Below are 18,696 nucleotides of genomic sequence, written 5' to 3' on the forward strand. Positions count from 1 at the left end.
TGGGTACCCTCCACTCAGTTTAAGTAAAGTAACCTTACCATGAGGATCCCCCACCCCCGGTTATTTGAGAGTGTTATCTAGTTCTGGCTGGCCTGGTACTTGCTATGTAGCTCAGGCTGGCCCTGAACTTTCAGCAATCCTCCTGCCTCAACTTCTTAAGTGCTAGGGTGACAGGCAAGTGCTGTCACATGACTTTTTAACCCTCTATGCCCCTGCCAGATTCATGCTATTATAGTAGAATTTTGTAGCCATCCCTGCTTTTCCATTTGAAACCCTAAGTCACAATGGCTTAATTTGTTCTTCAATTTTTATAGTAACAGAGTCCCAGCACATACCAACAGATGTTCCTGGAGATGCCTTTTGACAACCTGATAGTATTTTCCTGGCATTTATCTACATTTTTATTCAGATCCCACTGTTTCATGTAACGAATATAGTTATATTCATCTGTTCTACTGCCAATGGACTTTTAGGTTGTTCAGTCCATAGTACATGTTTCAATAGTTAGTCCTTACTATTAAGTGTCTCTGAAGCTATTATAATGGATTTTTTTATTCTATTAACTTTTTTATTGTTAAAATTCTAAGTGTTCTTTGGTAAAAGGCCTCACAATTAATTTTGATACAAAGATTCTGAAAGCATTTGCTTTTATATGCACGATATATAAAACCTAGGAATGTTACCAAATATCAACTTTAAAAAAATGTTCTTTATTTCATATACAGAGCAACATAATCCTCAAAGCCCAGGCTGGCAACTGACCACCTCCTCGGCTCCCTCCCCATATGCATACTGGTGAGACAAGGGACCAACAATATTGTATAATGCTTTCAGAGTTCCATGATTTGTTAGCAACCAGTGAGCAGTGAGTGCTGACAACTTCTTACTGTTCCACTCAGGACAACCACGTGAAAACACAAGCAGCCAACAATTAAGGAAAATGTCCTGCCCGTTGCTGAGAAGTGCTGAAGGCATTTCATGATGAGCTAGATGCTTAAGGAAGTACAACACCTGGAGGCCAAATAACACTCATCCACAGGCTGTTTTTCTGTCCTTCAGTATCTGGAGTAGAATACTACACATTATCTGACATTCAGTAACACATAGTTGTTTAAGTCTGCTTCTTGAAGCACTTGCTTCATTTTTTTTATGTAGTGTTGGTGTACTGAAAATGTGTGTTCATTTCTTTTTTCTACTTTCAAGGCTTATTTAGTGGGACTGTGCAATGCTGGAGCAATAATCCAGAATGTCCTGAATAGTGAATTCCATTGTAACTCCAGACCCAGGATAGCAGCGAGCTATCAAACCCTCGAAGTGCTTGTACTGGCGTATAAATTCATCTTGCATGGAATGCCATACCACCTATTGCAAAACAGAAAGTGAAAGCCAGAGAACAGTGAGGGGAAATGATTACACACAGAAGGAGAACAGATTACAGGAGAGAATCTAAGAATTTGTTATAGCATGGTAGTTAAGCAATGCATTCTGAAGCCAGCACCCTCAGTCCTACTTAAAGATCTGTGACCTCAAGTATATGCCACAGGTCCTGCGGGTATCAAGCTCTTATCTTTAACAACGTGTGGACAATAACCCACTATAATTTCCCTGTTATTTCATAGACTCTAATATCCACAACAGATGAAGATCAGCATCCAGGAAGTGCGGTACTTAACACTGAAGTTCCATTTCAGACATCTAAAATTGGTATAAACATTGCTTGATACTGGGCCAGGATGATCCAGGCTCACCTCCTGAAACTACGTGATTAACGACCTTGCCATGGGGGTGAACATGCAGGTAACCATGACAGAATTCCAATTCCATACACATAATGATGCAAGGGCTTAAAATCAGTGAGGTTTATGCTCTATCAGCACTGTGCAATTTAAGTCTCCTGAGGACCAGATGAGGGTAGGAACTATGACAATATCCCAGCATGTAACACAGGGAATGTTCCTTGTGAACCTCCTAAATCCTCCATTCTTGCCAATTTAAGACCAGTCACTATCTCCCACAGTGCTTATTATACCTTTTGCTTTTCATAATAATTTAGCTCATGATACTCCTTCTACTGAGCAACACACTTGCCACTCATCAGCATGCAGTTCCACTCTGGGAAGTGAACACAAATGCAGCATCAATGGGTGAGCACTCCTATGATGCAGAAACTAGTTATTCTCCTCCATCTCTGGGTCTTTCGGCATAGTTTATAAAGAATATAGTTTCATTTTGGTCCAAATCTGGCCCCACTGCACACACATCAGGCTTGCTGCCATGTTCCTCCATCTCTTTAAGCACTCATTTCTGTTATCTATGAGTCAGCAGTGCCCATGAGAGAGGCATCAGTTCTGAAATAAGGAAATCTGAAGCTCAGAAGTCAAGTAATTTGCCCCAAATCGCAGTATCACCTGTATCCAGATTATAGATCCATTTCTAGCTCCAACTCCCACTCAGAGCCCCTGCATCACACTAAGCAATACTGCATTTATAGTCACCTGAAATCCCAAAACAGTGAAACAAAAAACCAGTCAAACAGAGAAGCAAAGTCTCACCTTAGAGAAACAAACACTAAAGCAGGAATAATTACATAAGCACTCCTTCCTCCCTTGCAATTATCACTCTGGTGAGTGCTTCACAGAATTTTCATTTGCCTTTCACTTTTGCTTTGCTTTTTTTGTGGGTATAGCTCAGGTTGTCCTTACATTCACTATGTAGCCTAGGATGTCCTTCACCTCTTGATCCTTGTGCCTCAACCTCCCAAGTGCTGGAACTTGCAGGCATGCACCACCACACTTGGCTATGGAATTCTTCTAGGCACTAAGAATAGAGCACCTGTAGCATCCATCTCAAGAAGCCTGAGCCTACAACGCAGGGGACATGCATACCTGCAGTAAGTTCTCCTCTTCACATAAATGCTTATCGACCTTCTTGTAGAGGTTATCCAGACCCTTCTTCACTTCCTTGCCAGGATACTCTTTAATAACTTTGCGAAGCTCTTGCTTGTTGAACGCAAGCTGGTAGCTCACTTCCTCCTCCCGTATGCCCTGGGCTACTCGGGCTTCAACGCCTTCAAAGAAATGCTTCAAGGAAATGAAAACAAGTAATGGCTAAGAACTCCTTATATTATCACCTGAACTTTTTAAAAATCAGGTTTAAAAGTATGTAAGTTCATGGAAGCTAAAATAACAATCATCTATTACTATAGTTAACACTTTGGATTTCCTTCTTTAATGTGAGCACATAAAACTATAATCTCATATGCTATATTTTCTATTTAATATGTTTATAGACTCAAGGTTTTCCTCTGTCTGTCTCTTTCAGTTTCCTGCAAGTTGGGATGGGTTTACAAACACAAACCATTATTCCTCACAAAACAATCATTTCTTAATTTTATCATTTACCATTTGCTCAGGGAAATGACTCAAGTCAGGAAAGAAAAGAACATACAAAATAACTGTTTTTGTTTGTTTGTTTGTTTGTTTTTTAATCTTGTGTGTGATATATGTGGGTGGGTGTGGAGGCCAGAGGTTGACATCAGGATGTCTTCCTCGATTGCTTCTCTACCTTATTTTTTTAAAGCAAGATCCTCTCACTGAGCCTGGAAGTCAACTGTTTAGGCTAAATTTGTTGGTCAGTGAGGACTTGGGATTTGCCTGTCTTCATGTCCCCAAGCTGTGGTTATAACATACTTTTATGAGGATGTGAGAAGCTCAGCAAGCACTTTACCTCCAAACCTTTTTCCCAGTCCTTTCCTCTCTTCCTTCCTTGAGATCTGTCTGCCTCTGCCTCCCAAGTGCTGGGATTAAAGGCGTTTGCCACCACGTCTGGATTAGTCATTCAAGTCTATTTTGTCTTTGTATTTGTAAAATGGGATACCAGTATCATATCATGTTCAATTTACATGTTTATTTACTGAGATGATTTCTGAGTTGCCCATGCAGGCACTGAGCATAAATAATTATCACCCTCTTGTTTCCCCTTTCCCCTTCAAGGCAGTGAGGGTTGTAGGAGTGAGTGTCTTCCACACCTGGGTGTGTCACTGTTTATATGGATTAAAAGAAACTACATATGTAGAACATCTGCTAATGTCTGGCACACTGGCAGCACCAACAACCAAGTCCTTCATGCTCAGTTGCCTGTGTCAGCGCATAGAACATCTGTATGCTATCAGATTCAAAAAGAGAGAACAAATGAAAATCCATTTACGTTTAGTTTTTCAAGAGGCTGTCCTAAAGAGGAAATGACATAAGACTGCAGGTGATCAGTGTATTTCTGCTTGGCTTCTTTTTTCTCAGCTTCTAGACATGAGATTTTCAAACGAGAGAGAGTTGCAAAAATGTGGTGAAAGTTTTCCATCATAACAACATCCCTGGGGGTCTTCTGGCTTTCATTTGCTACTTTCTCCACTAAAATCAAAGCAGAAAAAGAAAGAAAACTTGTCTGATGTGAGTCAAACAGTTTGGGACTAAATACAATATTCTGCATTGTCAGGTCCTCACAGCCTCCAGAAACAATCAGTTTCAAACAATACCATGCACACGTGGAAATTCAGGATGGAATAAGAGTGACTCTTCCAATCAGTGGAGGAATTATGAATTACAGCTGGTATGTTGGGGTAGCCAGGTGATTAGCATGTCTAGATTCGAAATGCTCAAATTACTTACATATAAAAAGCAGTAGCAGAATCATAAGCATCAAGAAAAATATATCTAGTTAAAAATCAAATTTTGTGATAGCATGGCTTTCTAAAGAATGACTCAAACACAAGAGATGAAAAAAAAAAAAGTGACACAAGAATTTGAAAGCTCCTACAAGGACACCATGAGTAAAATCACAAATTGAAATGAAATGTGTGAGATCATTTAGAACCTACTGGTATGGCAAGCGATAAAGACTGACAATAAGAGTAATATCTAGCACTTGTAGAGTATACAGAACACTAGAAACTTTCACCAAATGCACAGAGCTCTCTGCACCATAATTTAGCAAAACCTTGATGTATATATCAACTTCACCAATTTTATTTCTAGCTGGAAACAAACTAAAACATACTAAGGGCATATTCAGTAAGTAAAGAGTGTTATTTGGAAGATCACGTGGTCATTAAAACAATTATAGTTACTATAATGGTTAGTGTAGTCAGCTTAACAGAATGTAGAATGATGAGAGAGATGGGCCTTGGACATGGCTGTGGGTGATTATCCTGATTACATTAACTGGGGAGGTAAGACCTGCCCAATGTAAGTGGTACCATTCCCTAGGCAGGGGATCTTGGACTGTATATGCATAGAGAAATCAAGCACTAACACACATGCATTCATTGCTACCTTCATCTGACTGTGGATGCATGTGACCAGCTGTTTCCAGCTTTGCTGACCTAACTTCTCTGCCACAATGTATTGTACCTTGAACTGTGATGTGAATTAAATCTTCCTAAGTTGCTTTTTGGTTGGGATATTATTTTATCAAAGCAACAGGGAAAAAAAGACATAGAAATCTATATTAATGAATAAGGAAAAACAACAGGTTATGGAATTAAGCAGCTTTTAGTGTATGGAAAAGTACACTAAAAATGTCAATTACAAAACCCTATGCATAAAATATACCATATATGAGAAAGGGAGAGGGGCATGGAAAAGCTTGTAAGTAGAAACATTAATTGTTACAAATAATCCATCCCTTAATTTAAAAAAGTCTATTCTCTAGTTTTTGTGAGTGCATATGAGTGTATTTTAGAATCAGATAAAACACAATTATGTATGTGTGCGTCTGTTGTGTAGTTTTCTATAGGTAAGCGTAGTGCCTGTGTGGGCCTGAAGGGGTACAGGCAGTTGTTACGACACTGATGTGGGTTCTGGGAACTGAACTGCAAGGCACCATGCTCTGAAACACCAAGTCATTATGCCTGCTCCCAATTAAACTTTAACATTTAAACACCAAGTGCTCAATCATGAGATTCATCTATTCTTCCTCTAGGCTTCCTTTTACAAAAAAATGTTACATGCAATATGACATGATTCAATTTTTGCTTTTGAAATCGTTGAGTGTAAGCAATCAGATAATTTCAAATTAAATTACACGTTCAAAAATGTTCCCAACTTACTGGGCTTTCACATAGGCAAGCACACAGCTAATTTCCCTGTGTAACAGATAAAAAAAAAACTGAAGCCTAAGTGAACTGACTTGCAAACACTCACTACATAGACATCCTTGCCTAGCACCCAGCACCCAGAAGACCCTTATTAAAATGCAAATGAAACAAGGTCATTTCGTACATTTAAAAACCCACCTTCGATTTTGTGTAATAATAAGGCCCAGGAGCCTGGAACATGAGTGGCTCTTGATGGGAATTAGCTTACATGCTGCTTAGTTTTCACATTTAATAGATGCTCAATTTCAGAAAGCCTAAAGGACTCCAGACTACTAAACAGTGAGCACGCCCAACCCAGCTTCAGAGTTACACAGAAACAAAGAAAAGAGCCATAACGTTCTTTAAAACAAACCATAAAAATTCACCATTAACAAACACTCCTCTGATTAGTTTGGTGTACGCTTTGTCCAGATCGCCACGGCGTTCAGCATTTTTGAAGATTGATTCTGCAAGTCCAGCAAATTCTTCAAATTCAGCAACAAATGGAAGAATTCCTACTTTACTTTTCTTCGAGATCTTTACTTCTTCCATTTGCCTTATTTGGTTACTCTAAAGTTAGGCAGAAAGCAAGGAAAGAAAAAAAAAAAAAAAAAAAAAAAGGCAGGCAACTTAGAAACCACAGATGACCAAATGCACACACGGTGCCCAGAGCATTACCGATACTTCCTTAACAAGGGAAACGAAGAAAACCAATTTTCTAGATAGAAACAGTCTACACTGCATTGTATTCAGAAAATAAAAGCAAGGAGATGAATTAAACTTATTTAAAAGATGAGTCAATCAGGACTTTGAGCTTCAAGTCTGTGTTCCAATTTCAACTGTAATCAGGGTATCATTCTATTATTCATGAAGGACAGGGACAAGGCAGGTATCCACTTGGGGCAGAGCAGAGCCAAGGCTACTTTTTATGAGGGGGTTTCTGATGCTCGCTAGAATTTATTAGCAACTGGTTTCTTTGTGTAGCCCTGGCTGTCTTGGAATTCACAGTGTAGAGAAGGCTGGCCTCAAACTCAGAGATCCACCTGCCTCTGCCTCTGAGTGCCACCAAGTCCAGCTGCAACTGATCTTAAAAAAAGAAAGCAACATGTTTATTGGACTTTGTATATTATGAATTAAAACAAATTATAATAATTTAAACTATCAATTAAAATAAGTTAATTTTACTAGAATATATGGAAATAACAATACATTCAAATACCTTGCAATTGTTTCACCAGGAACCCAGGGAGTCACTCAGAAAGAAGCTGTCCCTACGCCAAACCCTCCAACGTATTCTGTTCAAATGGACTGGTGTCAACTCCCTACTTCACAGCTTTGGGGATCATGGACACTATACCCTGAACTAAATAAATTAGGCAATCTGCATAACGACTTATTCTTGAATTAATTCTTAAAACTTACAATGCATTTGTCAAAGTTCCTCTTCACGGTCACCAAAACGTTTCCCAGCGTAGTACTTAGGAAAGAGGCAGGGTCCACATTCTGTGCAGTCCACACATGATGACTCATTTTCACTAACATGTAAAGGGAGTTAAAGCTATCAATTTTGTCTCCTAATGCAATTAAGTTGTTCAGTTCGGGTTCAATGCAACGAAATATTCTGATCATCATTTGGCGAATCATATCTTTCCTATTTAGAAGGCAAGAAAAAAATAATATAATTAGCATAAGCTTCAGGTGAATCCACCTTTACTGTAACTGTAGTTTATTGTATAAAAATACAACTAAAAATTGGTACTGCAACTAAAAATACCAAACTATAATGAACTGTTTTATAGCAGTTTTGAATATAATAACAGCAAAGCTGGGCACTGAACTGTGCTTTCCTTCCTTCCTTTTTTTTTTTTTGAGGGAGAAGGCATCACAACTCTCCTTTTTTTCGTTAGATGTGCTTTTTTTTTTTTTTTTTTAAATTGTTTTATTTATTATGTAGGCAATGTTCTGCCACCATGTATGCCTGCAGAGCAGAAGAGGACACCAGATCTCCTTACAGATGGTTGTGAGCCACCATGTGGTTGCTGGGAATTGAACTCAGGTCCTCTGGAAGAGCAGCCAGCACTCTTAAACACTGAGCCATCTCTCCAGCCCAAGAAACTCTGCTTTTCTATCTCTAAGAAATGAACTACTTTCCACCAGCAAACACTAATGCTGACTATCCAGCTGTGATTACCAGACAGAAGAGCTCATGAGGCCTACAACAGGACCAATAACAAGACAGTGAGCACATGTGATGATTAGTGTTGACTGTCATCCAGGGATAAGCCTCCATGTGTGTCTGTGAAAGATTATCCATGCTAGGTTGTTTCTGGACATGTGCATGGGGATGCCCTTGATTAGGTTAGCTGAGGGGAAGATCTGCTTACTGTGGGTGACACCATGCCCTGGGCTGGCTTCTGGATTGTATAAAAGGAGAAAGTCAGCTTAACACAGGCACTTACTGTTCTCCTCTTCCTGACAAATGATGGACCATGACCACACCCTTCATCTTCCTGACAACTGATGGAGCATGACCACATGCTTCAAGTTCTTGGAGCCTTGACGTCCCCATGTGGGGCAAGATAAACCCTTGCTTTAATCAGGCCTTTTCATCATCACAGCAACAGACACACAACCAGGATAACACATGGGTCTGTGTGGGTACCAGAAAGTTACTGGGAATCATGCAAATGTTTCCAGGAGAAACACTTCATTTTGCCTCAATTCAAGTTTACTTTTTCAGAACAAACAATAGATGGTAATAAATACATACTCAGATGAAACAGGCAGCAGTGAGCTGGAACTATGCTGTCGTGTTAACGAGCCACCATCCACGTCTTCTGCTTCAGTCTGCAAAAATAATCACATACTTTGTATAATGAAAAACCAGCATAATGACAAATTTATATACCCAAAGCCTGCCATGTTTTAAAACACAAGAAAATATGGAAAAATGTAATGTTTTTAGTACTACTAAAGTAACATATAATATTATGCACTCTTTAAGAAAGTTTCATGAAATGCATTCTTAGATCTTAAAAATTAATTTGGTGTGCATGTGCAGTGTGATGGGTGTGTGTGTCGTGTGTGTCGTGTGTGTGTGTGTGTGTGTGTGTGTGTGTGTATGTGCCACGCAGGGCCATGACACATGCATGGAAGCAGAGGACAATGTGGTGGAGCCTGCACTTTCAGTTGACTCTTACGTGGGCCAAGGAATTGAACTCACGTCATGAGATTTGCTCAGCAAGCACCTTTACCTACTGACCCATTTCACCAGCCTGTTTTTAGAACCCCCCCCTGGGCCCCAAGAATTAATATGGGGTAAAAGTTAGTTATCTTTGTCTATATGTACATGTGGTATGGCTAAGAAGAGAAGAGAGAGTGTATGAGGCCAGGAGGGTACTCAGATGTAAAGGGAGTTTGGCACCAAATTAAAAAAAAAAAAAAAAAAAAAAAAAAAAAAAAAAAAGGAAATGGAAAACATCTAACAACAATCTTAAAATGAAAAGTTCAGCACTGAAAAAGATGCTGTGGAGCTTGAAGACAGCTCAACAGTTAAGAGCACTGGCTACTCTTCCAAAGGACCCAGACTGGATTGCCAGTACCCACATGACAGCTCACAACCCCCAGGAACTTCAGTTCCAGGGCATCCTACACCCTCTTCTGGCTTCCTTGAGCAATGCACATGTGTGGGACATAGACATACATGCAGAAAAAATATGCATACAAAAAACATGAATATATAAACGCAGAAATTCTTTCTGAAGCCGAGCAAGCAAATTTCCCAACATTCCTACTACAAGGAACAACAGACTTCCAACAGTAATGAATTTCTCACTCATCTTATGGTGGCTTTGTATATATCAGCTGCCTGAGGCATAACTTTTTGAGATGACTCTTATTTGAACTCTGGTTGAGTTCTTCAAAGTATTCTAGAAATTCCCTCATTTTGTCCTCTTGTACTTATGCCCTGAAGGCATGGTGAGGAGGAACTGCCACATTCACATTACAGAATGTGCTAGGGATTAGAGCACCAGCTACAGTGTCAAGCTGTTTATCTGCAAGGCCACATGACAAAATCAGGACTCAAAGCTGATGCCCCCATGTCCTCTCTGCATAGCATTATCTCTTAGGTTGTATTTTTGTTTGAGAACACTAAAATATTAACATTAGTAGGCTTTCTGGTTTTTTAGATCTTATAATCTCTGTCCCAGGCTAGCCTGGAACTCATGCGATTCTCCCACCTAAGCTTCCCAAGTGCTTATAGACATGAGCTACCACATCCTGCTTAAAATCCTTTTTTGAGTGATGTTCTCTTCAGAACAAATGCAGACATTTCCTCCCTTGTTAATTTAGAGGCTGTTGGCTTAAGACATTCTGGAATACTAGCAACCCAAACTCCAACTACTTTCCTGTTTGCAGTATTCTGTGAATAACAAGAATACTTGAAAATTGATTTATAGCAAATATTTCCTTTTCTGTCTGGATACTAAAATTGTGAACATACAATAATAGTAACAAGGTGATTATGTTACAGACTATAGATACTGTCCAAATAAATGGAAGTCATACCATTGATGCAGACATGTTTTGATGTTGCTGTAGTTTGAAAAATTTACTTATGAAGTCCTGCTCTGCCAGACACAGCGGCTCCAGTTCACTCAGTACCTGTTGAAAGATCTGAAGGACAGGCACCATGAAGGACAGACACGGAATGAGAGAGGGCTACAGAACCGCCTGCAGGCTCGCTCCAACAAACTCCAGTTTAGTTCACTCATCACCAAGGACACGGATGGAGGGATGGATAGTTTCCTAAGTCTAGAATCCCCCAATATGCCAAAGACAAACTCTACCAAGACTGATAAGATAATTAGTGTAATACTAAGGTGAAACAGATTGAAGAGAAAACTCAGTTACTTCAAATATGGTAGGAGGAAGACAAACTTTGAAACTTACTCGAGGCATCGCAGCTGACAGTGAAGCTGTTACTCCTTCTTGATTCTGTCATTCCTCAAACAACTTAGGTGTGATTTGTATGTCATATTTGTAACAAGCAAATGTTAATTAAGTTCTTATGCTACTTAACTGATCATATTTTAGTTGCCCTTTTGATTGATCCCCCATTCAAATCAGAATTGGAAGGACGTGGTAACGACTTCAAAGAGCCTGCATTTTTTAAAACACTTAATGGCAATCACAATGCTAGTGAGAAGAATCGACTGCTATTTTACCTTATCAAATTTGGTTCTGTCAGCGACATCCAGGTCAGAGGCAGACATGTTCCCCATGTCCAGCAGGGAGGATGACTGGGACCTGCGATTGCCAGAGCTCTGAACGCTCAGTTTATTCAGACTAGATGTCGATCCAGTGAGTTTCCCAGAGCTTCCATGGAGACCTAAGAAATAACAGAGCTTTGAAAGCTGTGTCTCAGTAATAAAAGACCTATGATCTGCCTCGGAGATACCTTTTAGAGTCTCATCTTCTAGGACTCAGAGTCTATCTATTATATGGTTTGTAGAACCCTTGACATTCATTAATGCTAGGTCCCACTGCAGAGAATGTTGTGAATGGAAGAACTACATCTATCTATGGACTAGGATGGAAAGGGCCTTACTGATCACATAGTCTATCTATGCCCCGCCCCACCCCATCCCAAAGGTAAAGCTGTCTAGTGCTATCTCTAAGCTAAAGTAGATGAGGCAGGAACGAAGATGGGGATCACTGAGTACTCTGCTAATGCTACAGCTGACAGAATGCTGCAATAACTCTAAAGAAAACCTATAGCCGAGCATTAACCATCTTAACTCTTAACACAAATCTGACACTCTTAACACATGCTGAACCATGTGAAATTATCAACTCCTGATAATTTTTCCCATAAGGGCCAGTCATTTATGATTAAACTTAGAATGTTCCTGACTCTAGAAATCTTGCTTTTCTGAGTAGGTGACTTGGCTAATGGCAGATTCATGAACAAAAACACCCTAAGAATCTGTTATCTTTAAAATATAACTGAAATGTGATTATCACTAGCCATATAAATAAGAGACATTTGCGCTTAGGTAGAATTTAGGAATTCATCCTGGTTCATTATTGGTTCATTCTTAGAAGAACATTTAAGTTTAGAATCAGAATATAAACAATAAAACACTTAAACCACTCTTCTTGAATAAGGCTCTGTTAACTTGTACTACTTACTAATGGGCAGGAAGAGAAAATAAAGTTCTAATAGGGTCAATTCAAGCTTTTGCTTCATTATACAAACTATTACCAGACCTCTAAGACTTTTTTCAAGGATTTATATTTATTCTTATCTTAAATTGTGTGTGTGTGTGCGCAGGTGTGCATGCATACATGTGCATGTATGTGCACTCGTGCATGTGTGCACATGTGTGCATACTCATACATGTGGGTTAAGTGCACGTTGAGTGCAGGTGACAGCAAGGCCAGAGAGGTATGGGATCCCACTGGAGCTGGAGTGGCTGTGAGTCACCTGTGGTGGGTACTTGGAACTGCACTCAGGCACTCTCAAGGGCATTATGTGCTCTAACTGCTGAGCCATCCCTCCAGGGCCCCTTTTAGTAGTTATAGCTTTTCTAAACACAGCCTGTAACAGAAGTGCAATGTTAAGGTTTTCCATAAATTTCTGACAACAAAGATTTCACCCCTGGCGTGTAACTGTAACCACGTCACTTATTTCTTGGATGTACACACAACCACCATGCTGAGTTTCTTTTTCCAATACCTGGCGATTTGTTGCAATCAACATATCTTCTATTAATGTTTTTCAAGACAGGTAACTAACATCTAGACATTAACAAACATGCACTGAGGGTGCCTACTAGCACAGTAAGCATACTCACTCTCTGTTTCCTGTTTGACAGCACTTTCTTTTCGAGGCAGTGTAGCTGTGATGGATTAGGTTGCAAGCATCAAAGACAAAGACAAGTTAATAAACGGCAATTTGCACAAACCATGCACAAGAGGCAGTTAAAGCTCTAGTTTAAAAGACACATGCAAAGAACTGTGAGCACTGACCAATGAGAGGTGCAAACACATGTATAGTTGCTCAGTGACTGTTGAGGAAGTATGAGAGCAGTTTTACTAATCCTTTCATGTAGGTTTTCTACTTATGTATTCAGGAAAAATATCAGTGTTTAAACCCTCTCCCCCAACCCTTTAAATGTATGGGATTGCTGCTGTTTGAGCATAGGAAGTTGGCACACTTACACTCAAAAGAATGAATTCACAAGGCTTTGTTTCCTGAGAAGATGAAGCCCAAGTGATTTCATAGAGTGAGGAATGAAGGGGTCACTTTGACAGTCAATCTTTTATCTCCCGCAAGCTCCTGAAGAATCTCCACCACACTAATCTTATACTTTATCTGTTAAAGATTATGTAAGGGGAGCTTTTAAGATAGCTTTAAACTTAAAATCAAATATTACACAGAATGGAAGGTTGAGAGCACCAGTGTGGAAGAGTAATGTGGAGGTAACAGACTGACTAGGAAGTCTGAACTCTGTCACGGTCACCTGGCGTTTCTTTTATTCTCAAACTCATTCCACACATTATAGATCAATGTTAGAGCCTGCACTGTAAAACATTCTGAACTCAAACTCACAGTTGAGGTGAAAGGCAAAAACCAAATCATATGGGACTAAAGAATAAACTATAACCTAAAAGCAGCTTAGAAACCTGCATGGTACCAGGCCATACAAAGCAATGGCAAAGAGGCTGACCTGGCCATTCCTATGCTACCACTGAGATGCTAGCATTGGCCACCTAAGCTCAAGGGGATGTGAAATAAGAAGTGTAGGTAGCTATTAAAGTGGCAAACACCGCAGTACAGCAAACAGTTCACTAACATGAGCGCTACTGCCCAGGGTCCTAGAGTGTCACTCTGCAGGCTCACCTTCCCAGAGCAAAGTCTATTTCATAGGTCTTTTTCAGCAGACAATCATGACCAATATTGGCTATTAAGTTATTAATTATAATTTGGAGCTTAAAACATTCTAGATTCTTTCTCAGCAGCAGATTCTCACATAAAGTCATAAGAATCTTTAAGTAACCTCCAGTAGATGATAAACACACTAAGAGCAATGAGTAAGGGCCTCTATTCACCGCTTTCTTTCCAGTGTGGAACTGTGTTTACTTCTATAACAGACATCTGTAAACATTTACAGAATTACTCTTCCACTAAGTGTTCAACTATCTTTGGAATAAAAAATACTACTTAGTTTAACTGAGAAATAATGATAATAAGATGATCTCAGACACCATTGCACAGATTTTATAATATTAGACTCGCACTATAATCATGTACATATATATATATATATATATATATATATATATATGAACTAAAGTGTCATGTACATTTTACAAATTTTATATATCTTATATGCCACACCCAACAGCTAAAGCCCAAGTGTAAGCACTACCTTGTCCCCCAGTGACACATCTGTCTTTAAAGTATGCATCTTAAGTGAGGCAGGAAAAGCCAGTAAAAATGGCAACCAAAGAATAATCACTGTTTCCTTTGCCTCTACCTCATTAAGTACATTTGGAGAAGAGGAGTGGAAGCATCCATCAAAGTATCAATCCCAGGAGGAAAATCCTATGCCCCTGAGGATATTGAGGTAAATTATTCATCAAAAGAGGGAATGATTTATACAGAGATCTTATCTTGGCATCTTTAGCCTATTTTGAATTTCTTGAAATAAGGGATGTTAAAGATAAAGTTAAATTTTCAAGAAGGAAGAGGCACCCTCATTCTGATGATGTCCATTAGCTCATGTTCTTCCCTTATTTGTAAGGTAAACTCTTAGCCACGTCTGTGGCAAAGGATTGACAGAGTACATACAAAACAGAAGCTTATATTTAAAATGATCAACTTGGTGTCACTAAAAAGCTAACTTTCCAAATCTGAGGGTTTCTATTTTAATTATAATTACTACTAAATTTATTTAAACATTATCTGGATCATTGAAAAAAAATCCCTTGGGAAAAATTTCCATTCTGCTCGATTCAGAATTTCCTTGAGTTTTGTGTTTAGCTTGAATTTTACTTTTACAATGTTAAGTCAAATGTTGAGAGAGCAACAAACTGCTGTTTAGTTTTTTTCCTCTTGTATTTGCTAACAAAATAAGAGATACTGAAATTTTATGTGATGAATTATTACAAATCACTCTCCTCTCATCAATATTTACTAAGTAAATATAGATTTATTCTTTTGTTATGACATTGTTTTAAAATTCTAAAACGGCATTTTAAACCTATATTATGCAAATTAAAATATTTTAACAAGATAATTTAAGAATTTGGGGTAGGAAAAGAAAAGGCTTAAGCTTTAGGATAATGTGATGATAATGTAAAGGATACCATTGTATTATATTTAAGTTGTATTTTTATATAATTTATCTTAATGTATATTCAACTTGTTTTCATATACCAAAGAGATTTCTCAGCATAAAATGACACACTAACAAGTAATGACAAATATACTTAATGAAAACATTAAACATGTAACTGCATTAATAATATGCTCTTTGCCCAAAAAAAGGCATAACATAGCCACAGTGAAACATCAACAAGGATATAAACACACTGCTGTTTAAGAACAAGTAGCCTTTAGGATGAGTTAGCATTTCTGTTTTCAAAAGCCTACTGTCCCAAGAGAGTGTTTTACAAAGTGTAGCATATTAACAGACAAATCCAAAGCACTTCAAATTCGGAACCACAGTAAACAGAGCAAAATTAGTGACATCTAAGAGCGGTCTTCTCTGTCCCAAAGAACAGATGGCAGCAGGATCCAGCAATATTCAATGCTGCTGTCTGCTTCCTGCCTTGCTTAGGGCACAGGCTCATTTCAACAGTCAATGCTAAACTCAGTGTTCTAAAGGGACTCCACAGACACCGATGTAGCCCTTTAAGGCCAGGTTTGGACTTGAATAGGCACAGAACTCCATCCAAAGAGAACTCCAGAGAGATGGGTACATGCAAGAGCAGAACGTGGCCTCAGCACATCCTTTCTTAGCTTGATACTTTCACTGGCTATTCTTTCAAATAGTGTTTGTCCCTTTAAACAGTAGGGAACAGAAGAGCAATATAAAGCTCCAAATACATTGCATTAGAAAAATAAGGTACAACCACAAGGGAGATGCTGGTGACATAAACACCTTTTCTAAATTCAAAGCAGCCAGTGAGAAGTAAGAAGCCAGGAATGACTTAGTTCTTTCTCTGTGGAGGGCAATGACTTGCCCCTGCCTGCAAATGTGTTTGGGGATCAGCAGCAGTCTCCTGTCTGTCCCTTCTCTACCAGGACACACCTCACTTTCTCACCTGTGCTTTGCTAGCAACAGTGACCTCTTATCACAGCACCAAGGTCAGCCACTGCTGGACTGATACACTATGTAATTTTATATAAATATAAAAAATACACTGACAGATACTTTATTTCTTTTCAAATACACTTTCTTTGAAACACCTGTAAATCAAATATATCTGCTAGTGCTGCACTTTCTTTAATTCTAGCGTGTTTCTCCCACCTTGTTTAAATGCCTTGGAGTTACTATTCTGTAAGTGAGATTCCTTCAAAAGGAGACACTGGGCCCAGGGCTAGGCTTACCAAACTTCTTGCTTTCTTTAGTGGTGCCGGTCATCTTGATCTTTGCAACTTCAAAGAAATCTTTGATTTCTCTTTCATATAGTCGGGATAAATAATCCATGTAATTCTTAAAATAAATGGAATATGCAATTATTAGTAAACTAACAATTTTCTTCTTAATCTTACCCTTAAGTCCTTCATGCTTATAAAACTTTAATGTATTTCAGAGAATGTCAAAAGTTAGTCTATTTTCTCTCTTGAAAGTGAAACAAAACAGAACAAATAGGTAGCATATCATTACAATTTACGGAAATGACAAGTCAAACAATCACATGTAGATTTCCACTTTTACGAGTTACCTTGGTACATTTTCACTGTGATTGTAACCACTCTGGCCTGGACACGTGAGCCAGAGCAGCTGAGCTTCTGCTGCACTGTAATGGTGGCTCAGTGTTCTAGTGTGGGCACACCACAATCCAGCAATCGAGGTGCCTAACAAAGGACACTGAAGCCATTTCAGTGTTGTTATGACAGTATTCCAGTGAGATTTTTGGCTCCTTGGAAATTTCCTAGAGGAGGATTACAGAGTTGAAGAGTACAGGAATCCTTACACCTCTCCCCTCCACACGGGCATGTAGCCTGGCAGTGCCAATAGCAATGGAGGAGATATGTTTTCACTGACCCTTCACAGCTTGGGTATAATCCCTAAGGTCAGAATTTGTTTAGTATACATGCAACACAATCTTCAAAATAATTTTTCTGAAAACAGATTTGACTAATTGAGCCATAAAGAAAACATCTATTGTTTAGCACAAAGACTAATTTTTTAATCACATCTGTCTATCCTTACATGAAATACTCTTAAGTCCCTGTAAGTTCTCTTTAGTAGTAGACATCATGTATTTCTCCAGGTCCCAAGTTAAATGGCATTAGAAAGTTTAGCTAAATATAATCCACAGTAGAATAATTATTCCCAGTATTCATCTAAACTTAGGACATAATTTTAGCTTCAAGATTCTTTATCTCAAACTAATCTATCATTTTATATAGAGCAGGCTCTATAACAAAGTTGGATCAAACATACTTTAGAGTCTGCCCCTTTTCAATGGATAGACTATATTTGTAAAAAGAGTCACTCAATTGAGCAGTTATTTCCTATGATCTTGTATTAACTCAAAAGCACATACAAATTAAAATACACTACAAAATTAATTCCTTTTAACATCTGACTGGAAATTTATCTTGTGTTTAAATACTGTTTTCCCAGGCAGTCTTTTTAGTTTTGCTTTGTGCTAAATATAAGTTGTCTTCCAGAGACCTCTTATGTTTGTTTTTAACACAACCAGGCACATGCCTCAAATGTGAAACTAAGATTGATAATACTCTGATCACCACAGTGTGGGCTCTGCCTATCCAAGAGTATGGGAGGATTTTCCGTCATAAAAATATGGAATGCTTCATAAATATGCACCTATGCATGCACTGGGTCTTGCCAATCTGTGTTGTTCAGATTGTAGTATATGTCTGAGAAATCTACAAGACTGTCAGTGTCAGCTTGGTACTGCAGAGGAAAGCTCAGATGTTCCCAATCACGAGGGAAGCACCTCATATTTGCACAACCCAGAAACACAGACAGATGCTGCATCCCTGGGAGAGATGGAGTCCAAGCAGATGATGACAGGACCAAATCCCCTGTCTTCCATAGGCTCTAACTATGTAAACAAAAAATAAGGTCTAGAGTCAGCCTGAGTACGGCCAGGCCAGATGCCGAAGGATGACTTCTCATCGTGCAAGGATCTGGAATAGGCGTTTCCTATTCGCTCTACCAAGTGTGCACTGTGCACACCCAACCAAGTGCTAAAACAAAGGGGCTTGCTTTATCTGGGTTCTTTCTGCTGTTGTTTTGATGTCATGTTTTTCCTTTTTTACAATATTTCAGCAACTAAATTGACCATATAAAGTA

The 18,696-nt window shown here is 38.8% G+C and overlaps 1 protein-coding gene across 5 annotated transcripts in view; it reads right to left on the reverse strand.

The window, feature by feature from the left end:
- Window positions 1-699: 699 nt before the first annotated feature.
- The window catches only part of Exoc1 (exocyst complex component 1), a 45,828-nt gene continuing 27,831 nt past the window's right edge, over window positions 700-18,696 (reverse strand). For 2 of the 5 annotated variants that reach the window (XM_051198620.1, XM_051198618.1), the window contains 10 exons: window positions 16,755-16,860; window positions 12,991-13,035; window positions 11,359-11,522; window positions 10,700-10,807; window positions 8,901-8,977; window positions 7,553-7,781; window positions 6,517-6,700; window positions 4,207-4,406; window positions 2,886-3,080; window positions 700-1,362 (listed from right to left, as the gene is read on the reverse strand). In XM_051198620.1, the coding sequence (XP_051054577.1) occupies window positions 1,210-1,362; window positions 2,886-3,080; window positions 4,207-4,406; window positions 6,517-6,700; window positions 7,553-7,781; window positions 8,901-8,977; window positions 10,700-10,807; window positions 11,359-11,522; window positions 12,991-13,035; window positions 16,755-16,860 (1,461 nt within the window). In that variant the 3' untranslated portion in view covers window positions 700-1,209. Of the gene's footprint in view, window positions 1,363-2,885; window positions 3,081-4,206; window positions 4,407-6,503; window positions 6,701-7,552; window positions 7,782-8,900; window positions 8,978-10,699; window positions 10,808-11,358; window positions 11,523-12,990; window positions 13,036-16,754; window positions 16,861-18,696 lie in introns of those variants that run through there. The other 3 variants (XM_051198621.1, XM_051198619.1, XM_051198623.1) reach the window with 2 other exon arrangements.

This window comes from Phodopus roborovskii, unplaced genomic scaffold, assembly GCF_943737965.1.
Source record: "Phodopus roborovskii unplaced genomic scaffold, PHOROB, whole genome shotgun sequence".
Classification (NCBI taxonomy): domain Eukaryota; kingdom Metazoa; phylum Chordata; class Mammalia; order Rodentia; family Cricetidae; genus Phodopus; species Phodopus roborovskii.